This window comes from Morchella importuna, assembly GCF_003444635.1.
Source record: "Morchella importuna strain M04M26 chromosome Unknown Morimp01GS022, whole genome shotgun sequence".
Classification (NCBI taxonomy): domain Eukaryota; kingdom Fungi; phylum Ascomycota; class Pezizomycetes; order Pezizales; family Morchellaceae; genus Morchella; species Morchella importuna.
The window spans coordinates 312370-335520 of record NW_025763419.1 but is presented as its reverse complement, the minus strand read 5'-3'; the positions used below and the strand labels follow the sequence as shown (position 1 = coordinate 335520).

General features: G+C 48.0%; 4 protein-coding genes across 4 annotated transcripts; 1 reads left to right on the top strand and 3 right to left on the bottom strand.

Moving 5' to 3' along the window:
* Nucleotides 1–557: 557 nt before the first annotated feature.
* On the bottom strand, nucleotides 558–9018 carry LAJ45_07115 (uncharacterized protein; the record flags this gene model as incomplete). Its single annotated transcript, XM_046116674.1, has 8 exons — nucleotides 558–572; nucleotides 632–1806; nucleotides 1857–2792; nucleotides 2846–5390; nucleotides 5469–7079; nucleotides 7189–8547; nucleotides 8726–8872; nucleotides 8965–9018. The coding sequence occupies 8 exons, from the start codon at nucleotides 9016–9018 to the stop codon at nucleotides 558–560; spliced, it is 7842 nt and encodes a 2613-aa protein (XP_045970076.1).
* A 3244-nt stretch (nucleotides 9019–12262) lies between these two features.
* On the bottom strand, nucleotides 12263–15812 carry LAJ45_07114 (uncharacterized protein; the record flags this gene model as incomplete). The annotated part of the gene is made up of 5 exons (XM_046116673.1): nucleotides 12263–13111; nucleotides 13172–14926; nucleotides 14986–15254; nucleotides 15416–15584; nucleotides 15675–15812. The coding sequence occupies 5 exons, from the start codon at nucleotides 15810–15812 to the stop codon at nucleotides 12263–12265; spliced, it is 3180 nt and encodes a 1059-aa protein (XP_045970075.1).
* Nucleotides 15813–17049: 1237 nt separating this feature from the next.
* On the bottom strand, nucleotides 17050–20146 carry LAJ45_07113 (uncharacterized protein; the record flags this gene model as incomplete). The annotated part of the gene is made up of 8 exons (XM_046116672.1): nucleotides 17050–18183; nucleotides 18240–18348; nucleotides 18407–18489; nucleotides 18545–18903; nucleotides 18969–19615; nucleotides 19703–19788; nucleotides 19866–19958; nucleotides 20111–20146. The coding sequence occupies 8 exons, from the start codon at nucleotides 20144–20146 to the stop codon at nucleotides 17050–17052; spliced, it is 2547 nt and encodes an 848-aa protein (XP_045970074.1).
* A 1266-nt stretch (nucleotides 20147–21412) lies between these two features.
* Nucleotides 21413–22909, top strand: LAJ45_07112 (uncharacterized protein; the record flags this gene model as incomplete). Its single annotated transcript, XM_046116671.1, has 4 exons — nucleotides 21413–21486; nucleotides 21594–21693; nucleotides 21852–21952; nucleotides 22162–22909. 4 exons carry the CDS (start codon nucleotides 21413–21415, stop codon nucleotides 22907–22909), a joined length of 1023 nt encoding a protein of 340 aa, XP_045970073.1.
* Between the last annotated feature and the right edge of the window lie 242 nt (nucleotides 22910–23151).

Genomic DNA, 23151 nt, shown 5'->3' with positions numbered 1-23151 from the left:
GGAAATAATCCACGCCCTCATATTGTCCTGAAATGCCCCTTGCGAGAGGTATTGATTTTTGGTTGAGAATTGGATGTGCATCACTATCTGGAACCTACATGTAGGTACATTCTCGTGGCTCCCAGAGTACGTCTTAACTAACCAAAAATTACTTACATTTATATACACACGGCTTACTTTCCAACTTTGTAATATATCATTAAACTCATTAACCCCCACCATCGCCTCCTTCCCATCCCATTCCATACCCGATTCGCTTTCGCAAAGAACGCCCCATGCTATGAAAAAGAAAGAAAGGCAGAAGAGAAAGAAAAAGAAAACATACGATGGAAATCGGCGGGCAAAAGAAGGTACGTACAAATACAAATCAAAAAAAAATCAAAATAACAAAAAGGATAAAAATAACTCCAAGAAAGCCTAGATATAAAGATCAATTTTGCCATCCCTCCGCCAAGGCCACAACTACTACTATCACCATCTCTACTGCTTACTTCATCCCCTCTTAGTTCATTTCTTTCGGTATCGTTACAATCATCAAGCCATCAACTTTCAGTCGATCATAATATAATCGACTAAATCCATTTAATCAGTCTCAGTCCTAGCTTAAGAATCCCGGTAGAACGATACTCACCTCAATCAATTTGATAGTAAGCCCCGCACATCTCTTCTCGAGATCCTTTGTTGTTTTGAAGCTGGTTGAGAACCATATTCCACCCAGCCCCCATCTATCTAGGAACGTGGCAAGTGCCTCCTTTGAATCTCTTCTATTTGCAAATCTCGGGTCGGCAGAGGTCACACACATGAGTGTGTTCGCTTCTTTGAGAAGCATTGGGCTGTGCGAAGTACTGAGTACGTCATCGAGGTGATCTAATAGGTGATCATATAGCAGCAGGAGAACCTCGGGCCTACGCCTAGCCAGCATGGTAAAGATGGATAAAGTTTGCCGCTGGATGCTCTCCTCACAGGATCGGAAATCGATGACGCCCAAGACTCCGGTGAGGAGTAGGTTTTGCTCACTCATCCCGTCGAGAAGGGGTCCCAACTTATTGTAGCATTCCGCCTCGATAGTTTCATCCCCATCAAGAGCAATGCCAACAACCCAAAGAATCTCTTTTAACTCTACAATACTGGTGGCACGAGTGCAGACCATCGCCAAATACGGCGGAACAGGTATGTCAATACCCCACCTAACATTCTCTGGGGTGTTGGTAGCAACAACTTCCATAAACGTTGTCAGCGTACGGAGAGCAGCTGGTTTTGTCGATGGATCTTGGAGTCCTTTGGCGAGTGTTGCGGCAACGGCAATGTGGAAAGAGTCTTGATTGAATTGGAGACCATATAATTCGTCGATGGCGTTGGTGGCTTCTTCAACGGTGGGCTTACCCAGGAGAAGAACGGAGACCATGCGATTATTTTTGAATTCGCCTGATGCAGCAATTGTACGCAGAGTTGCCTCTAGAAGCGCAGCAGAACAATTAAAGATCAGTCCAGACCCAACACGGACCAACGATATTGCTAGCCAGAAAAGTTGCAGGAGGTAACGGGATGATGGCGAGAGGTTCTCCATCATTTTTGTGAGACTCGTTACGATGCTGGTCAACATTTCGTGATCATTGCTTTCTTGGAGGAACCTTGCTAGTGAGTTTTTCAACGCAACAAGAACCTGGTAGAGAAGATCGTCATCGACATCCTCCCTCGCCAAACAGCCCATCACTGAGAATGCCCTTGACTGGATTGCTGGATTTGTCTGGAAGGCGGTACTCGCAACGAGACTCATCCATCGTGCCCTCCAGATATTTGCCATATCTACAATCCGTTAGAATTATTGCTTTATCATATGCTAAGAGTCAACTCACCAATCGACGGTGCAGCGATCGACACTATTTCCAGCAACAAGTTCGTAATCTGCTCCATACTGGTAGCAGTCGTCGGCTCCGCCGTTCTTTGATCTTGAATCGTCACCTGATCCCTTGATGTTGGTCGATTTAAACTAAACAGCAAACATAGTTTTGGGCTCGATAAGTTCGTAAGAATAGCCTTCAGCTCCGTCAACTTTACTTCCTCTAGAGGAAACGAAACGCATATCGAATGGATAGTGTTAACGAGCAAGCTGTGAACCGTTGAACGGACTAGGATTGACCCGCAGTTGACCACCATCGTGATAATATGGAACAGTTCAGGCAGATACATCTGTGCCTGAACCCTGCTGTCGAATGATATCGCAAGGCATACACGCAAGAGAACACAGATCTCGCTCCATACAACGTTATCAACCAGGTGGCGGGTTGGCCTTAGCGAGGACTTGGTAATTGCTTTTCGGATCCTCATGATTATCTTTCCCCTGATGGTTAGCGTGCCAAAGCTTGACGCGATAGACCCGATTGTTTCAGCCCCGTCAGTGCCAAAGCCGAAATTCAAGGCAGTTTTAACCATTTCATCTAAGAAGACATCCAGCAATCCTTCGTCTTTACTAATCACCGACCAAGCATTCTGCTGGAATGTCGTATACAGCCTTGGCTCCCGAACGGTGATATCTATCATTTTCCTAGCGATAGTAGCAAGTCTCTCCCTTCCCCGCTCGCTGTCATCACCACTCATGAGAACCTGAGAATATAAGTTTGACAGCCACGGAACCATATACAGGATATTGAGGGGCCGCTGTTGTGGAGGTGTCTTTTCCCAACCAACAAAAAATTCCGACATAAAGTCGTATGTCAATTGTGGCTCGCTCGCAGCTAGTTTTTCACTCACTCCAACAATCAGGGCTACCGGGTCCATTGGGATACTCAGGCCTAGCGCGGTCAGTGATCAAAATATTAATCAAATCAAGAGCCTATAATTTTACCTTTCGCGCTCACAAATGGCCTATCCAGGTTAAATCCAAACGTCTGGCATAACGCACATAACAAATTGTACGCCGCCAACCTCAGCGACTGATCAGAGCTCGCAATATTCATCAAGCTAATATTCAACAATGTCCCCGGCACATCCTCTGGGCGAATCGTGCGTTCGTTCGTCTTACTGGGCTTATTGTCTTTACTATATTTAGCCTTGCTGGTCTTGAGCGTCTGAAGAATATCGTTTTTCCTCGGGCTTGTGAAATACATCGGGACCTTTCCGTTATCCGTTTTAATCCCAAAAGCGTTCTCGTCATCAGTGTAGAAGCTAGGGTTTGCTTCTTCAACATCGGTGAGTCTAAATATGTCGTTTACAGTTGCGAACATATGAAGTGCCGCAACAATCTCCTGTTTCGCTGTTGGCGTGATCTGAATATATTGGCTACCGACCTTGAAGACAACATCTATTTTCCCTCTAGTCTTGCTGAGCTTCGTGATGTGATGGAAAACATATCTAGAGTCGCTCAAAAAGCTCATAGTCTCTTTCGGCAAGTGTAAACTCCCCAAATTGAAATGTTGCTGCAATTCTGAGACGGATCCTAGCATGATAAAATCGATATTGCTTGGATGCCAACAATGAGTATCGTCTCGGACTGCATATCGGAGTTGCCGCCGGAAAAACTTGCGGTAAGCACTATTCATATTGTAGATATAAGCGCGGCTATAATTCTTGATCATGTCTGGAGGCATCAATGAGTTGATTTTCTTATAGACCTGATCCGGGAGTTCGTTGCTAAGAGAGTAACAGGTTGCATCGATCAATACTGCAAAATTCTTGTGCCAAATTCTTGAGGCGATCTTGAGGAAGCAGTAGATGAGGAGATCTGGATCCATGGTACCGGCATTGATATTCCTGAGCACGAAGCAGATGACGGGAACATTATCTTTTGTCTCCCCGCCATCATACACAATCCTAGCGCTCAAAATACTCTCCACACTTCTCCCACTGTTCCTCAGCATAAAGTGTTGATATCTTGAATAAGCTGGTTGGATGCTTCCAGAGACTGCTGGCCGTCCCCAACTCACATCCAGCGGCGGTGCGCCAAGCGTGCTGATCAAGCTTGAGAACTTCGTTATACTTAGTTGCAACCCCGTTGGCCCATCAAAGCTCTTGTCCCCCTTTACCCTCGCTTTATGTTTTTCCTGGAAAATCAGCTTTTGCCTCACAACCTCCCAGTGATCGTACAAAAACCTATGCAACGCGACACTACTCCCAAAGTCAAAACTCTCTTGTGCAACAACGGCTTCAACTGTTTGTGGCGGGCTTGAGATCTCCCTTAGAAAGTTCGTAACAATACAGATGTTTTGGGTTAGGAACTCGTTCAATGGGATCATGTACGGTTCCTTTGCCCCGAAAAGCACATTGTTCGCAAGGTTCTGTACAATCTTGGCGATAAGCAGTAAGCCTCTCCTCATCTCCTTATTCGGAGATTTGTTGATGAGGCCCTCGCTATCCGGTGCCACGATAGCTGGGCAAAAGAATCGAAGGAATATAAAGGCGCCAACAGCGGTAAACTTTGCTTCCGGGAACCGGTCAAAGACGCAGGAAGATATTGTATAGCATATCCACCGGAAACTGTTCGGAATGTCTTTGGTACTCTTACAGATCTCAACAAGGAAGACCTTGGTGAGGTACTTCAGCTGTATCTCATTCTTCTGTATCTCCTCCATGTTGCTAGTTCGTCCTGGGTCCAGCTCAAGTTCCAGATTATCGCTCGCTATGATTATCCTCTGCAAAACCTTTTGCAACACTTTCCGGAGGTAATCACTTCCCTTCCATTTAGCAAATACACTGAGCATTTTCGTTGCAACGCAGTTCCTCCTCAGCAGTTCGCTTTCACTCTCAGTATTGGCAACTTCTTGCTCAATCAGCTCCTTCAATAATGTCAGTCCCAACCCCCGAGAATCAAAGATATTGAGCAGTGCAACACTGATTTCGTCAACCTCGCTGCTGGGGCACGAATCACAAAGTGCCAATGCAAATTGTAGATCGTTTACCAACAAATCGATCAACCGCTCATACTTTTCTCCAATTGCACTATCACCCAGCGTGCCAAATTCAGTACCTTGTGTGAGGATATTTGTGAGCACATGCATGAAAGCTGTTCTCATTTCCACATCATCATGGTAGCCAATCTCTAGAGAGAACTTGAGACCAACGTCCACGTTTGCGCTCAAGAGATTCGACAACGCCAGTATCGCAAGTTCCTGGAAACTGTTTGCATCGTCTTTGGCAAGGGAGACAGTCTGCATATCACGCCTTTTATCGTCTCCAAGATTCGTAGAATCAAGGAGCGCCAAAAAGTTTGTGAAATACGAGCAAAACATCTGACTCCTTGCATCAACGACATCGGTATCGTTCGCCGTTTCCGAGGGTTGTAAGGGTAGTCGATGTAACAGGTTTACCAACGCTTTGAGACAAGCCCTATCGAGGTCCCTCTGCAATCTGAAAAATTCGTCTTTGCGGATCCCCGAGCCCTGGTATACCTCACCCTGGTCACCCCATCAGTCACCGCCCTCCGCGTCATACCACCACGCCACAAAATCGCCACTAGTAGGGGGGGAACTTACTTTCTGCGTAGCACTCATCCACCCTGCTAATATTTGCAGCAGATTGTTCCTCACTCTGATATCCTGCCTCAGGTTTACAATCTCTTTTTTCCTTGCAACCAGCTCTACAAGCTGGCACATCCGGATCTTCACCCTCAGTGCAGTATTATCCTCCTTTAAACTCCCCAGATACCTTGCCAGACTCAACGTTAGTGCTCCAAGATCAACAGTGAGGAACATATCCTGTGAATCCTCCATCCTCTCCACAATCGTCTTCAATAGACTACATGCTTGCTCCGCAAATAATGTTCTGTTCTCGGTCTGTGTATCCTTCGTTGTTGGGTCGAATATATAGTTAAACTCTACCTCCAAAGACCTAAAGAGTTGCAGATACAATCTCGGGTTGAGTTCTGTGCCTAGCACTTCTCGGATGTTTTCTCGAACGGAAACGAGTTTACAGAGTAGCAACTGCAAACACTGTTTCATGAATCTCTCCAACAAGCTCATCCCATCCCCGTCGCTCGCGAGTCTATCAATCCATCGCAGCCCAGACAAAGATGCATCATCTGCGCGCCCATGATGTGGGAAATCTGCGATACAGCATCCCGCGACACTCGCTAGGAAACCACTGTAGTTGCGCCACTCCATGTGCATGCGGTCGTCAAAGGAGCCAGTGTTTGAAAGAATATGCTTACACAAGCTCCGCCATCTAAGAAAGACCTGCTCCCACGCCATTAGGATTCCGGGTCCGGGCATCGACATTCTAGTGAGAAGTCTGCGCAACCGCTTCTGGAATGCGACGGGGCCGGTGATTCGGAATGTTTGGAGCGAGAGCTCAGAATAGACGGGGAAATTACGCATTACTGTGAGATTTGAGCGGGCGAGATCATCTGGGTTTTCGGTAAGACGACCTTCTTCGCATAGGAGAGCGATAGCGTGAGTAGTAATTGAGCAGATATCAAGATCGCTGCTGCAAAGCAAGACAAGAAAAGATACCTCGAGCGAGACATTTGCAATTGTTCTCTCAGGAATGTCTGTAAATGCTTCTGTGAACTCCTTCCTACTACTGATGATACTAACCCTTGTCTCAAGGTACCCATGCACCAGCTCCAACATGCTCTTCAACCCTGGATCCTGCGCATGAAAGTCCAATAACTTCTTACTCAAGCTCGCTACGACTGTACTCGTTGCCTTCCAAAAGAACGCCAATAAACAAAGATTACCGTTTTGCCGCATTGTAACCTGGAATGCCTCGGTGCTCAATAACCGTTTCGCAAATATGACTGCCGAGTTCCTCACAAACTCGTCATCATCGCAGATCAGTCGTAGGATAGCATTAATAATGCGGTCCCCTAGTTTTTCCCATTCTTGATCCGTGTCCCGAGGCTCGCTCTCTGAGGTTTGGCACGGAAAGTTCTCATACATTAGTAGAGGGCGGATTTTCAGTAGCTCGAGAAGCTGGTAGAGGAGCTCGACGGAACCGATGGAGTCGGAAGATGAGTTATTATGGCGGGTTGCGCTATTGTCGGGTGAGCCATTGGGAGCTTTCCGCATGGCGGCAATAGTGATAAAGTATTCACGAACTTCGGGCGCAATAGCACGATAAATAAGATTGTAATCTTCGGCGTTGCTCTAGGTTTCAGACATGAATTAGCACTCGCCCTCAATCACAGGTCATCACTCAACCCCACGTGGGGGACGAGAGTACCCAAGATATGAGAAAGGAATTGGAGGAACCAACCTGCGTAGCCAACACTGCAACTCCTGCAAAAACTGTGACTTTGAACCCCACGGGGCTACTCCTATCCAAACATCTCGGTAGAAGTCCTTCCACTACACTCTCCACGTTTAATCTTGCGCTACTAACAAAGGCCTTGATCATGATATCCCGATCCACTGCGTCTCCATCCTTCTCTCTTCCGCCTGCTTCATCCTTTCCTCCATCCTTGCCATTAGTTCCGTTAAGGACACTCATTGCAGCTCCTCCCCACCCCTGTCTCTTGAATATTTCATCCGTTATATCATTCTGCACATCCAGTGCAAAACTCAGCAAAGCACTCTCGCTCTCCGCCGGAAACAGTGCACCGGCCCGGCAAATGGTGATGAGACAAGACGCAGCAATATCTGAGCTCCTTGGCAATCTTAAAGACTGCCTTAAATTACTAAGGAACGCGACCTTCTTCGCAAAACTGCCTCCCCGCTGTTCCCCCCGCATCTCAAGAACCCAAAATACATCAGGCAGGAGCAGCACCAAACTTGTCTGCAGAGGCCATAGGATACCCCGCCGCTTTGTGCCGTCCACAAGGCCGGTGGCAAGGTCAAATAAGATCTCGGCACCTCCTTCGAGACGGCGGTTTGCGACATGAAGATCGACAAATTCACCCGGTCGAGCGTCAATCCATCGCTGTATCGTTTCTGGCAGCAATGAAGCAAGGGTGTTCTGGGGTGCTTTCCTAAGTGGGAGGAAAGATCCGCCAATCTCTTGCAGTAGAAGTGAGAGCTTTTTAGAGTTTAGGTGCAGATGCGATATGAATGATAGACTAGTCGCATCACTGTCGTCTGCGGCTGTTGTCCGTAGAGTCTTCAATTTTATTGAAAAGGTGTGATATACTAGATTCCAGTTACTCGCAGATAAGTATTCAATGACCTTGTAGGTTGCTCTTTCCAGCTCTGTTGGCTTCTTTGGTAGGCCGTCCAGCGGTGCCTCCACTTCCGACTCTCGGTCCCTGTTATCTCGATCTCGGTCCCTGTTTTCCCGATTGGTAGCTCTCGAATCACGGTGCGTGGATCCGGACATATTTGAACCCCTTTCCCGTCTAGTGTCTGCAGATGTCATGGTGTTGATGGTCATCACCATGCTATGAGCGTCGGTGTCCGCAGCCGGTGACGCTGTGAGTCGCATTAGTGAGTCCAAAACATGTTTAGCTAGTGAATCGTCGAGAGGCGGCGGTTCGCGGTCACGGCGGCGTGATTTCCGCGGGTGTGTGGGATCGAGTGTGTCCCAATGGGCGGAGGTGCAGTCGGCGAGAATTTCAACGAGGTATGTCTGTGTAAGGAGGACCAGTTGCGGGCGGGAGCGGGGTGAGGTGTTTTCGTAGCCCTAGGTAGGAGAGATGAGTTACTTGTGGCATTGGGTGGGGGGGAATATGTGTAGCAGATTAGGAGTAAAAGATGGGACATGCGGGGGTGGGTAGATGAGGAGATGAGATGAGATCCCGACGAAATGGAAATTCCGGGGAAATAAGAAATGGACATGAATGAATGGAGAAGGGGCATACCCTTGACACAATCTCCAACTGCTTCGAGATGCACTCGACGAGTATATCAATCTGGCTGCGCGCCAGCTCAATCAACGTCCCCCTCGTCAGCGCGACCAGATCATCGCGTCTAACATCATTCAGATCATCGCCAGTCCGATTCGGGAGCTACAGAATTCCCCATCAATCATCAGTCCTGATTAAGAAGAAGGGAAGGGAGATAAGGCGTGGGGAAAATATAAACGGGCGCTATGGCTCACCCTCGACGAAAGCCGCTCCAGGAGAGTCTGCACCAGCTTCCTGTCCCCATCCATGGAAGGGGAGGAGTGTTATATCGTGGGGGTTGGTGAGGATGGAATCGCGGGGGGGGGGGGGGGGATGCGGTCGGTGGGCGGCAGGTTTGGTCGGGAGATTGTCGCAGGAAAAAACAATGATAATATTACAAGACACGTTCGTCCTGGGGGGGGGGGGGGTTACGGACGGTTCTTTCCCCGGTAACTTCCTGCAAAGGTGGGAAGGGGGTTATGTGAGATGCTCGGTGAATGGGTGAGCGATATGGAAGGTAATGTAGGTAATAGTAGGAAGAGTAGTAGTCAGTGGTAGTAGTAGGTAGTAGAGCAGTTAGGTAGGTGATGGGACAGAATGCGGGTTTTCTGGTCGGGGGCCGGGATGGGTTGGCTGGGAGGTAGAGTAAGGTTAGAGAGGGAAGGAACGAACAATCGTCTACCTAACTACTAAGTACCTGGAGGGGAAGGGGGGGGGGGGGTTACTAGAATTGCAATAATTACATGCAAAGCCGGTGAGCTGATTGCAATAACGAACGGGGGTTTAACTACAGGCACCTAGCTATTGCGCACATCCAACCCTAACCCCACACTCTTTTTTTCTGTGGGCGGGCGGGCGGACCTGAAAAGAAAGAAGGAAATTGGATCGGAGCGATAGGGTAGGCAAACGAGAGGGAGGGGGGGGAATGCCGAGGTGTGGCGGGGTGTAGAGCGCCGCTTTGGTGAATTGAACGACTGTGCGCTGCATTTCTAGGTCCACCCTTTTCACTTCGCATCATCACGCTGTGTGTGCAGAGTAGGCAGAGTGGGATCGATCTGGTATCGATCTGGTATCTCTGGACCATCACTACTACTAGGTCCCATCTCCTCTACCTCCTCCTCCTCTTCTCCTCTCTCCTCCACAAGTGACGTTTGCGATATAGCAAGGAAATTAATCTCCCCTTAAGCAAAACACTTGACTGAAACATAGCACTATCACCGAGCACGCACTGTCATTAACCTTGATGCGCGCGCCTATCACGTGACGGACATACATCTAGGCACTCTTGGCGGCGCTGTGAGCGGACCTTGAAGGCGTCATTCTGCTGTATGTAGCTAATACTTGGAGTATAACAAGCAGTAAGACCTTTGCGACGGCGGCTTCACATAAGGCCTTTCCTTTCGTGAACTGGATCCGGCGGGGCAGGTTGAAAACGGAATGAGATAAACATTGAATGTCTAGGGGAAACGCTAGCTAACATACCTCCCTGGCACTTAATTTAGGGTTATCATTGTTGCCACAGAGCTACATGTACATCAACAAAATCAAAATAGATCCGGCAGGTGGTTGTCGACAGAAATCCCGAAATGATGAGTTTCAGTACACACAATTTTCATAAGAAACTTTTATAGTGGTTACATGCGTATGGTGGTTCTGAATTCGTGGGACACTTTCACGGTTTATTGAAATGTTGTGCGTTTCTAGGGATATAAGCCCAGCTGAAAGGGGGGAGCTGTGTTACCAACATCTGTAGGCTCGAAACGTTTGGCTGAACTCTATTTTGGAATTTGCGGCCCTGAATGCTGGGGACGAGTGATTATATGTGATGGGGATTTTCCATTAGTGGAGAAATGCACTTACATGTAGTGATGATGTCTTTCCCTCTTACAAGGTCGCTACACGCCATTATAAAATACCGGCTGCCAGCTTTACACATATTTATTAAGCACAAGTTTAACTGCTGCACGCGGCTTATGCCCAACGAGCAGGGGTTCGGTCAGGCGGCTTAAAGAAACCGCGGAGTAGTCTACAATAGGGACACATCTGCGCCTTTCAATTGTACTGCTCTCAATCTAGGGATGAATATCAATATGAGGTCAAAATCCAGCATTACAGGTACATGTACGTCGCAGAATGTGGACATCTGAAAATCGTCGAGCTTTCACTTTTACGTTATAACCCTCGGACACTGACGTATTCAGCCAACAAAAACTGGCCGAACTTGGAAAACAAGACAAGTCGAACATCTCTTAGAGTGTTAGAAGAAAAGCACGAGCCTACCACAAACTATGATATATGACCAACAGAAATTACTTTAGCCTACATGTACTACATGTACTACATACCCACTTAATTAGATCCACCACAAAATATCAACTGATAACTAAACCTTTGTTCTTATACTAAACAAAATGAAGAGTTATGGGGGCAAGAGCTTATCGCTCTCCGATTGGCTATAACCCCAACCCATAATAACATATCAAGGTTCCAAATAATCAAATTAATATGAAGCTACGTACTGTAGCTACCTATTCTTACGAGCTAGGAGGAACTCATCTAGAAACCAGTTCAGGGCCGTTGTTCAGAGCATACGACTGTCCCCGTAGGATAGGGTCGAAGTCCAGGGGCGTCGTGCCTAGTAAACGTACCGTCAATCCTTACTAATGGTGATTTAATCAAACTTTTAGTACTCCAATACACGTCTAAGCTCGCGTATAACTACAGACTCACTTGATAGGATTTTCAGTTGAATATTTAAGAGGTTTATGGTGTAGTCCATCATTTAAACTGGCTCAAGCTGCCTCGGGCCCGAATTTCGAGCTCACTGAGTCCGAGCCGATTCTAGCTAACCACGATGCTGCTACTCACCATTGATTGGAATATCCTAAGTCATGGTTTCTGGGAAGGTTAAATATTAGGGATATGGAAGGATATGTCTTGGGGGACGTTTGTGGAGGCCCTTGAAGAGATCCCTACATAGGTGCTCTCTCCAAATTGGTGCTAGAACTACAGGTCGTCTATGAGCTGGTTTGGGCCAGTAGTCAATGATCAAAATAACAAGATATTTTCCGCCAAGCGCTATGGGTGAGGGTTAATAGACGGGCAAACGGTTATACGGTCACCATGCAAAAATGTTCATGGCTCATGATATAACTACATGTATGTCCTACCTAAGCCTTATCCATGTGTCACAACTACATCTTATGTAATACCTTTTTTTAGGCAACCAATTAATATCATAGTTACATGTATGTAAGTCCTGAGAATTCTTTGTAGCAACGACCTCACAAAACTTCTCAGGACTTAATTAACGCGCGAGTACTTGTACCTTCGAAAGATTTAATTCAATACTGTGACTAATCGAAGTGAAATGTTTATTCGTTAGGGATCACCCGATCTCATAAAACTAAACGTTCATCCTAAACTTACAAAATTCAAGAAAGAAAATGAAAATTTTCAAGAAAATTACAGTATGTCCCCACTCTAACTTTTAGTACATGCCATCATTTCGTCTCATCTCTGGTACCCCTGCTGGTAGCCTCTACCACTTCCACCACCCTGATAACCACCTCTATTTCCACCGCTTCCCCTCCAAACACCAGCGTTGCCGCCGTCTCTATCGCCGTAGTTTCCGCCGCCGCCACCCCTCCTATCGTTTCCGCCAGGCCTATACCTGTCGTCACCCCTTGATTGCTGGCCGTATCCGCCGCCGCTATTATTGCCGCCTGAGTATCCTCCGCCCCGACCATAACTAAACCCAGTCCCTGGGGGCGGCGGGGGAGGCGCATATCCCCCAGGCCCACCAAGCGGGTTATTACGCCAGCTCATGGGCGGTGGCCCGCCCGCCATTGGGGGAGCTCCAGGTGGAGCCCAGCTATTGTTGCCACCCCATGTTCCTGGCGGCGGCGGCGGCGGTGGAGGTGCCGACCATGTCCCGGCACCATAGCTGGGTGGACCCCCTCCTCCTCCTCTGTCACTTCTGAAGCTTCCCTGGTGGTTATTGCCATAATCTCCTCCACCGCCTCCGCCTCCGCCGCGGCCGCGGCCACGCCCAGAGTTATTGCGGTAAAGCTGTGCGCCGCCGTAGCTGCGACCACCGTTAGTGGAGCGGCGTTTCACCTCCTCTTGTTCCGCGCGGGTGAGGACAGGTTCGTTGAACTTTACACCGCGGAGAAGTTGAGATTTATGGACATGTTTGGACTTGGGGAATTCGAAGAAAAGCGACATGCTGCGATCGTCGGTGATTTCGGGCATTTCTCCAGTTTTCAGGGGGTACGGAAGTGTGGAGCGGGGGATGTAGGCGGGGTCTTTGCCGACGGTGCCGGAGAGACCTTGGGATTTATGTGGGTTAATGGTATATTTCTGTTTTGGTTAGTGAATGGTAATCTGAAAGTAATACTGGGGGGGGGGGGGGGCACATACGGTAACATCCTGTCTCTTACTATAGAACTTTGCTGCGACATCGTCATAGAGTTCGTTAGTGTCCGCAACAAACAACACATCGTGACCCATGGCATTCCTTCCCGCATCCTCCTTGCTCAGCAAAGGGTAAATCCTCTGCGCGGCATCTAGCAATCTCTTCTCATCGATGAACGGCAGCAGTGCAACACCTTGCCAAGCAAATTTCTTCCCATTAAGATCGATTGGGAAATTTTCCGGGTAGAAGTCGATAATCTCGGAGTCCTCGTCGGTCATGAGCTTTTGGAATGGCTCAGGGAGATTTACTTTACTAGCAGCTGGGAGAACTCCCATGAGCTGCTCAAAGGGTTTGAACGGAGTCCCACGCTCAAATTTTATGTCGAGACTACCGAGATCCTTAAAGTCTTGGGCAAACGGGGCATAATGATATGGGTAATACCAGTTCCACGATGGACAGCCTTGAAAGTAATATAAGAGGACCCAGCAGAGACCCTCAACGTAAGCATCTGCGACCTTTTTGCGAAACGCATAATCGTCGGGTGAAACACCAAACTTTTGCTCATAATACCTATCTTGGTATCCATTTTCCCACAGACGCACAGTGTCAGGCGGCATTTCACCATCAGCGGGAGTTGGGGGAGTACTAGGCGCAACTTCGTCGACCTTCCGCTTATGAGCGACTGGGGAAGCCACTGCTGTTGAGGATTCATCGGGCATCTCCTCCTCAACCTCAGCAGCATTAACAGGAGCTTCTACTGGGGCTTCGGCGGATCCTCCACCCATGAGTTGGGCTTTAAGCGCCTGTGCAGCACTCTTATTTTCCAGGTTTGCCTTTCTAATGTTCTCCCTGTTCATGACCATGTCGTAATTCATCTTTCTCGTGTCCTTCGTGATATCGCCTGGCTTGAATAACGGGATCATAGGCGGCGGGGCCGAGTCGGGCTGCCCGCGACCCCTTCCTCTACCTCTACCAGCGCCCTGCGGCGAATCTGCTGGAGAGTCGTTTCCTCCAAAACCACCTCTCCCACCTCGGCCCCCTCTACCACCGCCAGACTCGTTCAATCTCCTCCTCTTTGCGCCTTCCTCGCGACGCTCATCAACCTTCCTTCTGTTCCTAAAAATAGCATCCTCCTGCTTCGCAAGACCATCAAGAATGAACTGAACATTCTTTAACTCAACGCTACCGTCTTTCGTTACATACCCACCCATCACAGGGAGGTTATCTCTCCAGACAGCCATCAGAGTATCGATTCCATTCTCTCTAATCTCCAAACTCGGAAGATGTGGCAAGAAATCGTTACCGACAAAGAAACACATAAACACCCAATCATCAATGGCGCGTTCAAGATCAAATTTAAATCCTTGCCCGGGCACCTGGAGTTCTACCTCCAGATACTCACGGAGGATACCAACATGCAGCCATACAAATGGCTTTACGGACGGAGCATGTGACTTCTCGTCGAACTCGCCCTGTTTCTCCTTCGCCTTTCCGGTACATTCTTCTGCACGGTGGCCCTTTTGGCCACAGATCTTGCAAGTCTTGGCGCGAGCTTCCTGTGCGAAGACATCTTCACGGAGGACACGGAAGTGAGGCTCATGGGTGCCGAGACCCAACATGATGAGATCAGCATCGAGCCCGTAGATCACATGACGAGTATTAGGATCATGGTCGGGCGAGGCACGCTGGGAACGAACAAATTCCATGATCTTGTGTTCACCTTCTCCAGGAACAGTGGAGTCGGAAATGATCACTTTCATCTAACAATATCATTAGTTACTTGTATGACTACAACGGGGAAAATAGAGTGTTTGCTTACTTTAGCCCAGGCAGGGTCAGTATTAAGCTTATACGCAATCCAATACTTAATTGATGCCGCAAGAATATCCATGAAAGGAGTTCCGGGAGTGATAGCATTGCTATCCCAGACTTTCTTATCCTTAAGCGAGTCGTCGACCTTACTGCCTCTCTTCTCCTCGAGCATCCTGATAAACTCTGCGGTATCGGCCTCCTTCTCCTTCGCCTCTTTTGCGGACCTAAATCTTCTTGACCGTTGTTGATTCATCTTTGCACGTGGCGCGACACCGTCTAGAAATCCGAGGTTAGCTCAAAATTGGACAACAATCATGGACAAAACAATGAAAAATAAAAGAGTTTCTTCGGAGAAACTCCTTGATCTCCCGAAGCAAGCATTGATTGGTTTTGGCAAGTGCCCTTAATGGCCTGGCTCGCGCGAACGTTAAACATACCAACAGCGATCATGAGAAGCTTGCGAGGCCTCACCATGTTCACAACTCTCTCAGTGTACTTGAACACTTCCAACATCATTTCCTCCTCCGTCTCCGGAGGAGCCTTGTCTTCGGGGTGGGAACACGGATGCACAATCCCGTTCATGTCGAGGTAGAGATTATCAAACTCCTGGTTGTAGAACGACCAGTTAGTAACGCGATTTTCAAAGAATTGCAGACGGATCAACACGTGCGCCACTCGGCTCTAAAGAGGGCTTACTTCGCCATTAGGATTTGGTTTAGTAGTGTCGACCGGAATGATCTGACCATCTACTTCTTGTGGTTGATCTTCAATAACCGAAGAGACAATCTTCGGGTACTTGTTGGTGAGCCATCTAAAAAGCGCTGGGACACCCATCGCGAGCTGGTGTCGTTATCGTGAGTGGAAGGCAGGGGGCGATTATGGAAGAATAGTGTGATAGTAGGCACTGATAAAGGAGCGGCCGAAGTGACTTTGACTGGGATATCTGGGGAGAGTAGGTGGTTTTGTACCTGAACGCTCGCGACGGTCCAGTGTTGCTGGATGGTGTTGAGATCTCTGGAGTCGATGATCTTGGTTGTCGCCGACAAGAAGAAAACTGAAATAGTATTAGCGTTAAGGTGCTGTACTTTGGGGGTAGCGGGCCTTGGCGGATGACATCTCATTTCTTGGCACAGCCTGAGTAGCGTACTGTAAACTACGCATTTCCGGGATATATGAGTATTCGCTCAATATATTGATACCATACGACAGAAGAGAATAATATAGACACTTAATCTCGCGACCTGTCCCGTTCTACGAAGTCACTCCATACTCTCGAAGGATTTAACACCACGTTTCCACCAGAATGTATTTTGAATTATATGCAGCTGACTACATAACTTATACTACGTTACCCGGCCGAAAGGGCGAGTGATTACAGTGTTTTGATTGATCATATAATATAATTGGTTAATTCATTCGTGATGATCAGCTTTCTCCAAACTTTACAGCTTAGGAATAATATTTTTTAATTATGTAAAGCGAGTCTCAACATAAACTAGCTATTACAGTAGCATACACATCGCAAACACTACCCCGGCGATCGCATCCTACTTTTCATTTTAATTCCAACACGATACTATACTCGATATAACCAAACCAAACAAAGGGAACAACAAACGAAACAATCTGGGAGATCAAAAGAACAAAACACAAACTCCGTGTTTCTTTTTTCTTCGTCACAAAAAGTATTAAAATACAAAATAAAGAGTACTGAAATAAGAAAAGGACGTAAGAACTAGAGGATATATAGAGCTAATAGCCCGATAGTGGTACTGTTTTGTGTTAGTACTCAGATCAGCGGAAGTAATTATATCAATAAATACCAGCCTTCGATTAATGGAAAGATATGAATAAGACAAAGGAAAATATTTTTCAAGACACGTCCAGACCGGACAAAAAAGAACCAATACACACGAGGAAACAAAAGGAATGTGGTGACGATGTTGCGCTATAATGAACGGAGACTATCAATCATACCCCAGCCATATATTTCTGGGGGGGGTAAAAACCGTAGTATAAAACAAGAAAGGAAAAAGAAAAATAGACTATTCACCCCACTACCATTGACCCATCAGTTGTCTTTCTGCTGGTTAGCCACATACTTCCCACTGACCACCTTCCTCACCGTCACAACGCCCTTCCACTCTTCCCCACCAGCAATGACAACATCAGTGCTAACCATACTCTTCACCTCCGCATCTGCGAAGGGATCTTCAGGCTCCTTCTCTTCTGTAGGTGCAGCTTCAACCTTATCCTTTACAGATAGCGCGATCCCGCTCCCAGCATTGCTTGAATCCTCTCCTGAGATCTCCCATCTAACGTCGACAGGCTGATTCCGCGCCTGACCGTCGGTAGCAAATCGCGCGACAAGTTTCTTAGCACCATTTTCTACATCTTCTGGGCTGATAGAAACATCACCCAGCTTCCATACCAGACGACCCCTTTCTCGTGAGAAAGCGCCGACAGGCTTGGACTGACATGATGAGGTTGCGGCGCCTTCAACACCGGTGGAGAAAATAACGTTTTTCATCGTGAATGCGCCAGTGACACCGTTCAAGCGTCGAAATAGTGGGTTAGGCTTCCAGTGCACAATGACCGAGCTCTGGTGGGGCTCGATTCGCCACACAGGGTTGACAATGATTGGGGCGAAGACATTCATATTATTTTCGTCAACATGGATCTGATACTTGAATGCAACGGAGGTTCTATGGATGTTGGCAAGGGAGAGAGTATACTCTGCAACATGGTCGGGAACAGCAGTTATGAATGCTGGGTTTGGTGCTACCTTCTCCAACAGGCTGAAGTTATCGATTCGGAGGATCTCAGTAGTGGGGTGTGAGGGGGTATCGTGGGGATTGTATGCAACCGCAATTTCGCCAGTGACTTGGGTTCTTAGTGGGACGCCGTTTTCAAAGGACATGCTTATGGCTTCTATTAAAGAAGCAGAAAGGCCCAGTTCATTTAAATCTGGATGCCTCATCTGGGAATTTGTAAGGCTTGTTATGGATCTTGAAGACCTTATTGATAGGGTATCCGAGGCACACTCGGAAGCAGCGTTGGACGATTTAGGGGTGTATTTAATTGGAGTAAGTGGGGGCGACGAAGGCGTTTCAAAATCTTGTGGATTCGGAATAAACATGGTATTTCGCACTTGACTAGCATCCCTCCGTCCTCTCGTTCTTCGAGAAACCGTATTTTGTTGTTGCTGTTAAGCTCTAACGTCAGATTGTTTGCCAGCCACGATCACGTGATAATACTTACTGCTCTTAGCGTAGATGTGACTTTTGATAGTGCAGCATCTGCTTCTTCCTCCTCTTCGTGAATTACGTCGTTTTTAATCTCGACCTTGAATTGAGGTTGGCTTTGTTCGCTTTTGAGTTTGTTAGCCCAAACTCATTGCTATATTGAGTGTGTCTTAGGGATCTCACTCAGTAGCCTCATCTGGTATTGAACCTTGCCCAATATCATGAATTGGCGGCGGAATTGTGTATCCTTCGGCATCCGTTTGAGGCTAATCTGATCAGTATATTTCCCATATATAAAAAAAAACGAAGAATTGTGCTAACCTCAGAAGCTGTGACAGTTACAGAAGGAGTGATGGCGCCTGGTATCTGGTTGCCCTCGGACAAAGTCGTTGCAGTCTCAGGACGACTCTCCCCGTTCGTAGTGGGTGTAGGCGGCGGACCATTTCCAGTTGAAGGCCTCGGGGGTGTTGCACTACCAGAGATCCCCACGGACTGGTGTTCTGGAGAAAGGCCATTGCTCGAAGGCGACGCCGGTGACGGCGGCATAAGCCCAAGAAGACCTCGGCCAGGGCCCCCCTTGCCATTTGAGTCCGGCCGCTTATCTGGCGATGCTGACCTGAAGTAGGGTATCGAGCTATTTCGATTTCGGCCTCTGAGAACAGTGCCTAGCCGCTTGAGACCTAAAGAGGAGCCTTTAAATCCCGTCAGTTCATTGAGATACGGAGCTTGATTTGTGCAAACATACCTCCTCCTGAACCTCCTCCGGAGCCGGAGGTGTGAACACTGACAGCATCATCTGTAACAATGGATGGTGTTGACGGCATACCTGGCACTGGCGGGCCACCACTGCTGCCCGTTCGGCTTCTCAGCCTCTCAATCTTCGCCTTCCCAGCTGTAACCTTGTTCGCAAACCCTTTGATCTCATCGTTGGTATTGATATCCAAAATTGCATTCAGCGTCGTCTCAGCAGCCTGCATATTCCGCTGCGCCTGGTCCAGCTCCAATGTTTGCCATGTCGTCAGGACATCCCGTAGATGATTACACCGGCTCTCATCCGCTGCCTGAAACTTTTCAAATGCGAATGGCGCCTGGCTCTCCCACTCGCTATTTGCGCTCTCGACTCCCTTCGCTGCCTCGGCTACCTGTGCGTGTTTCGCCTTTTGGCCCCGTCGCTTGATCTTTTCAGACTTTTCTTCCGCCTGGTCAACGGCTTTTGCCGCGGCTGCTAACGTCATCTCCATGCTCTTCATTCCCGACCATTCAGGATTTCTGTTCGTGAAGTCCCTAAGCGGGCGCTCCACTTCTGTGTCAATGCGCTGCGCAAACTCCTGGTGCGAGGTTGCCAGGGCCGTAGTCGAGCTGGCTATGCGAGTCCATGGACCTTGAAACACCCTGAAAATGAGGAAGAAAAAATGTGTGAGGAAGGGTGCAATTGACAAGAACCTGCAAGCAGCAAATGCAAAACTATGGGCGACTCACCCTAAATCCGAACCGTCCCCTTGTATCGTTCGCTTTGCGAGTTTGTTCAGCCCTTGTGCGTAAGCTTCCTCGACTCGTCGGCGTTCCTAGCGATACGGTTTAGTGGGGAGAAGATCGCTCTCGCTAGCTAGCTAGCCAGCCAGGTGCGTGGAGTGGTATGTACCTGAAGCCAATCGGCGATCTCAAGGTTTAGAGTCTGCACTCTCTGTAACCGATCCCGGAGAATCTTGACTGCAGGTGTTGGATGTACGGAGCTCTACACGGGACGGAATGGGACGAAGACAATCCCAGAGAGGTCAGCGATCAATAATTCCTCCAATAAACAGGAAAACATAGCCCTGGGAATGAGGGAAGGCAATGGCAATGGCACCTGTTGTGAGTGGGAAATAAGTGAGGGAAAACACAAACCACAATGCCCGGGTACTCGGAACGTGACAGTTCCATGGTGTAGTTTTTTTTCTTCCTGCTTGTTTTTCGACTTTCTTTCGCACACTTTCAGAACCCACCAGCGAGTATCAGGAAGCGCAGAAGAGGTATAGGGAAGTGATAATAACAGTAGCGATCGATGACGATGCTGATAAGGGGTGTGGAGAGGGGTGTTGTCGATATACTGATGGGTATGCGTGGTGAATACAGGCGGCAGTTAGTTAGAGCATGTACGTAGACTCTAGTATTACATGTAGCAGCTGGTAGTAGATGGGTATATGTATGTTGACGAGTGCGAGGCGGACGGATGAGATGCAGGAAGGGGACGGGGGGAGAATTCTGAGAGAGGAAAGACGAGTGGGTTAGGTGTCAATCAGTCAGTCGGGTCTCACTCAGTCAGTCAAGTCCGTGTGGTTGTCTCACATAGGGAAGATGATGTGGGCAGAATGTCTAAGTAAAGACAGGAGGGATTAGCAGCTAATTAGGAGTTATCGGTATGTGTAACCATGTATCGTTGGTACATATGCTTGAAAATACTCGGGATAAACAAACTCTACTCTACTTCCAGATGGCCAATGGATACTCCGTAGCATAGAGTATATATAAACTCCAGCATAATTACCTGCAAGTGCAACAATTACTCTCTCCTCATTCTTCGAGCACTGGCCTGTGTCCTAGTCAGCCAAGATGATGTGGCTTGCTGTGCGAGTGCCAACAGTACTTCCTACTCTTGAGTAGATTAAGTACATACATGCAATTCACCAAGGGTAATATCATCCCATCATGCTTGTTGTACATACAGGACCATGGCCAGAGCTTCACCCTGTAAAATGCCTCCCGCTGTGGCATAGTCACTGAACCATTCCCCACAATCCCTACCAGCCTACATGCTCCCCGGGAAAATCGTGTTGAGGTAGGCAGGCACTCTAGGTTATTCTCCGGGTGGAACCGCTGTCTGCAGAAAAAAGGAAAGAGAGAAAAAAAAGCGCTCTCAACAAGCACGATGGAAAGAAGTAACACCATTTCGATTCCAGAAGCTCTACGCTCTTCTAATCACTTCTTCCTCCACGACCGGTACTCTAACTGGCGTATGTACGTGTGATGTGTGTGTGTGTGCCGTGATTGTGAGGAATAACTTCGCTTAAAAGACCTATCTAAATAAATTCATCCATAAAGCAAAAGAAAGCGAATTCCCCCTCATCCTCAACTTCTGCTTTTATCCCCGCACCCACGCACCCTCGCACGATATTCCGCCCCTCCCCGCCCCTCAACCACGCATTAACAATGTCTTCGAACACGCAGCAGTCGTGGAAATCACTACTTAGCTTCACGGATAGATTTGCTGTCATTGATCAAATGTTGGTCCCGTTCGATATTCCCCTTTTTTACTAGTTTGTTCACGATGTATTACCGACTCCCCCATGTTGTTCATGTGTTGACGTTTCCCCGTTGTTTGCTTCCGCAGAGCCTCATCATTAAGACTAGACCCTACATTACAGCATTCGCAGACGCTCAAGACCGCTCAGGAGATTGAGACGCAATGTTTCAACGAGGCTGATACAGAGGTACTGCGAGTTCCTCCTTTAGTCGTGATTTTCTTGGTGTTTTTGAACTGGACTCGACTTCACACCCATTTGTCTGTTCTTCCTGTATCACGTGACCCATCATAATTTGAATTTCACTCACCAATTATCACTCGCTGATCTTTGTGTATCACTCATAGGAAGATTATACCTACGCCTGGAAATCAAAAATCTCCCCGGAAACCAAACAAATTCATCTACCCACACCCTCCCCTCCATTCTCTCCGCCCACACCAAATGGGTTCACTTTCAGTGATGCTGTCGGCGGCACCACATTAGGAAAATATACCTCCTGCCATCACCATACCTCGGGCCTTTTCTCCACCATCTACCGGGCGACTTCGCATCATACCACCCACCAACTTGTGGCCCTAAAGCTTACTAACCCCGCAACCATGATTGCTCCGCATGATTCCAAAAGGGAGGCCAGGATCCTTACGCAACTCACAGGCCACCCCAATATCATCCAAATGCTAGAATCCTTCACCCTGCCCCATCCAGCTTCGTGCTCGTATTCCCGTTCTACAACTACGATCTCAACATCCTGCTTCATGACAACCCCGGTGGGAAGGACCTTACCCTCCAGGCGCGCCTTTCAATCCTCCGCCAGACTGCCGAGGCCCTGGCATGGTGCCACGAGCGCGGCGTGATCCACCGTGATGTCAAGCCGAGCAATATCCTAGTCTCCGAGTCCGGTACTTCTGTTCTCGCCGACTTTGGAATTGCATGGCATGCGTCTGATCCTGCAAGTGAGCCTGCGGACGAGAAGATCACGGATGTGGGCACGACTGCGTACCGGCCACCCGAGATCCTGTTTGGGTGGAAGTCCTATGGGCCGGAACTGGATATGTGGGCTTTTGGGTGCGTGGTTGCGGAGTGCTTTATGGCGCCTCAGGAAGAAGACATCGAGACATTCTTCAATGCAGGGGATCTAGGGAGTGAATTGCGACTTGTCGGAAGCATTTTTGGAAAATTGGGGACGCCAACAACAGAGACGTGGCCAGAGGCGAAGCAATTTCCTGATTTCGGGAAGATTCTGTTCCATGTTTTCCCGACAAAGAGCTGGGAGGAGTTGCTACCAGGCGCCAGTATCGAGGTGAGAGATTTGGTGGGAAGATTATTAGTTTATGAAGGCAGCAAGAGGTTGAATGCAAAGGATGCCGTGGCCCATGAGATTTTTAGAGGGGTTTCGGGTTAGTCAGGTGACAATGCATGTCCATTCATAAGACTACATATCAAGAGCTATATAGCTAGAATTGTGTTCGATAAAACGGGAATATAAGAAATCAAAACCAACCTAAACAAATACTAGCGAGTGAGAATTTATGATATAAAGACCACACGTACCGAAAGAAATTCGACTCATCATCTTAAATGTACTTATTCTGTTAGCTCAGTCCCGAGAGTACCAATGTTACAGACCTTGTGCCAGAGCTTGGG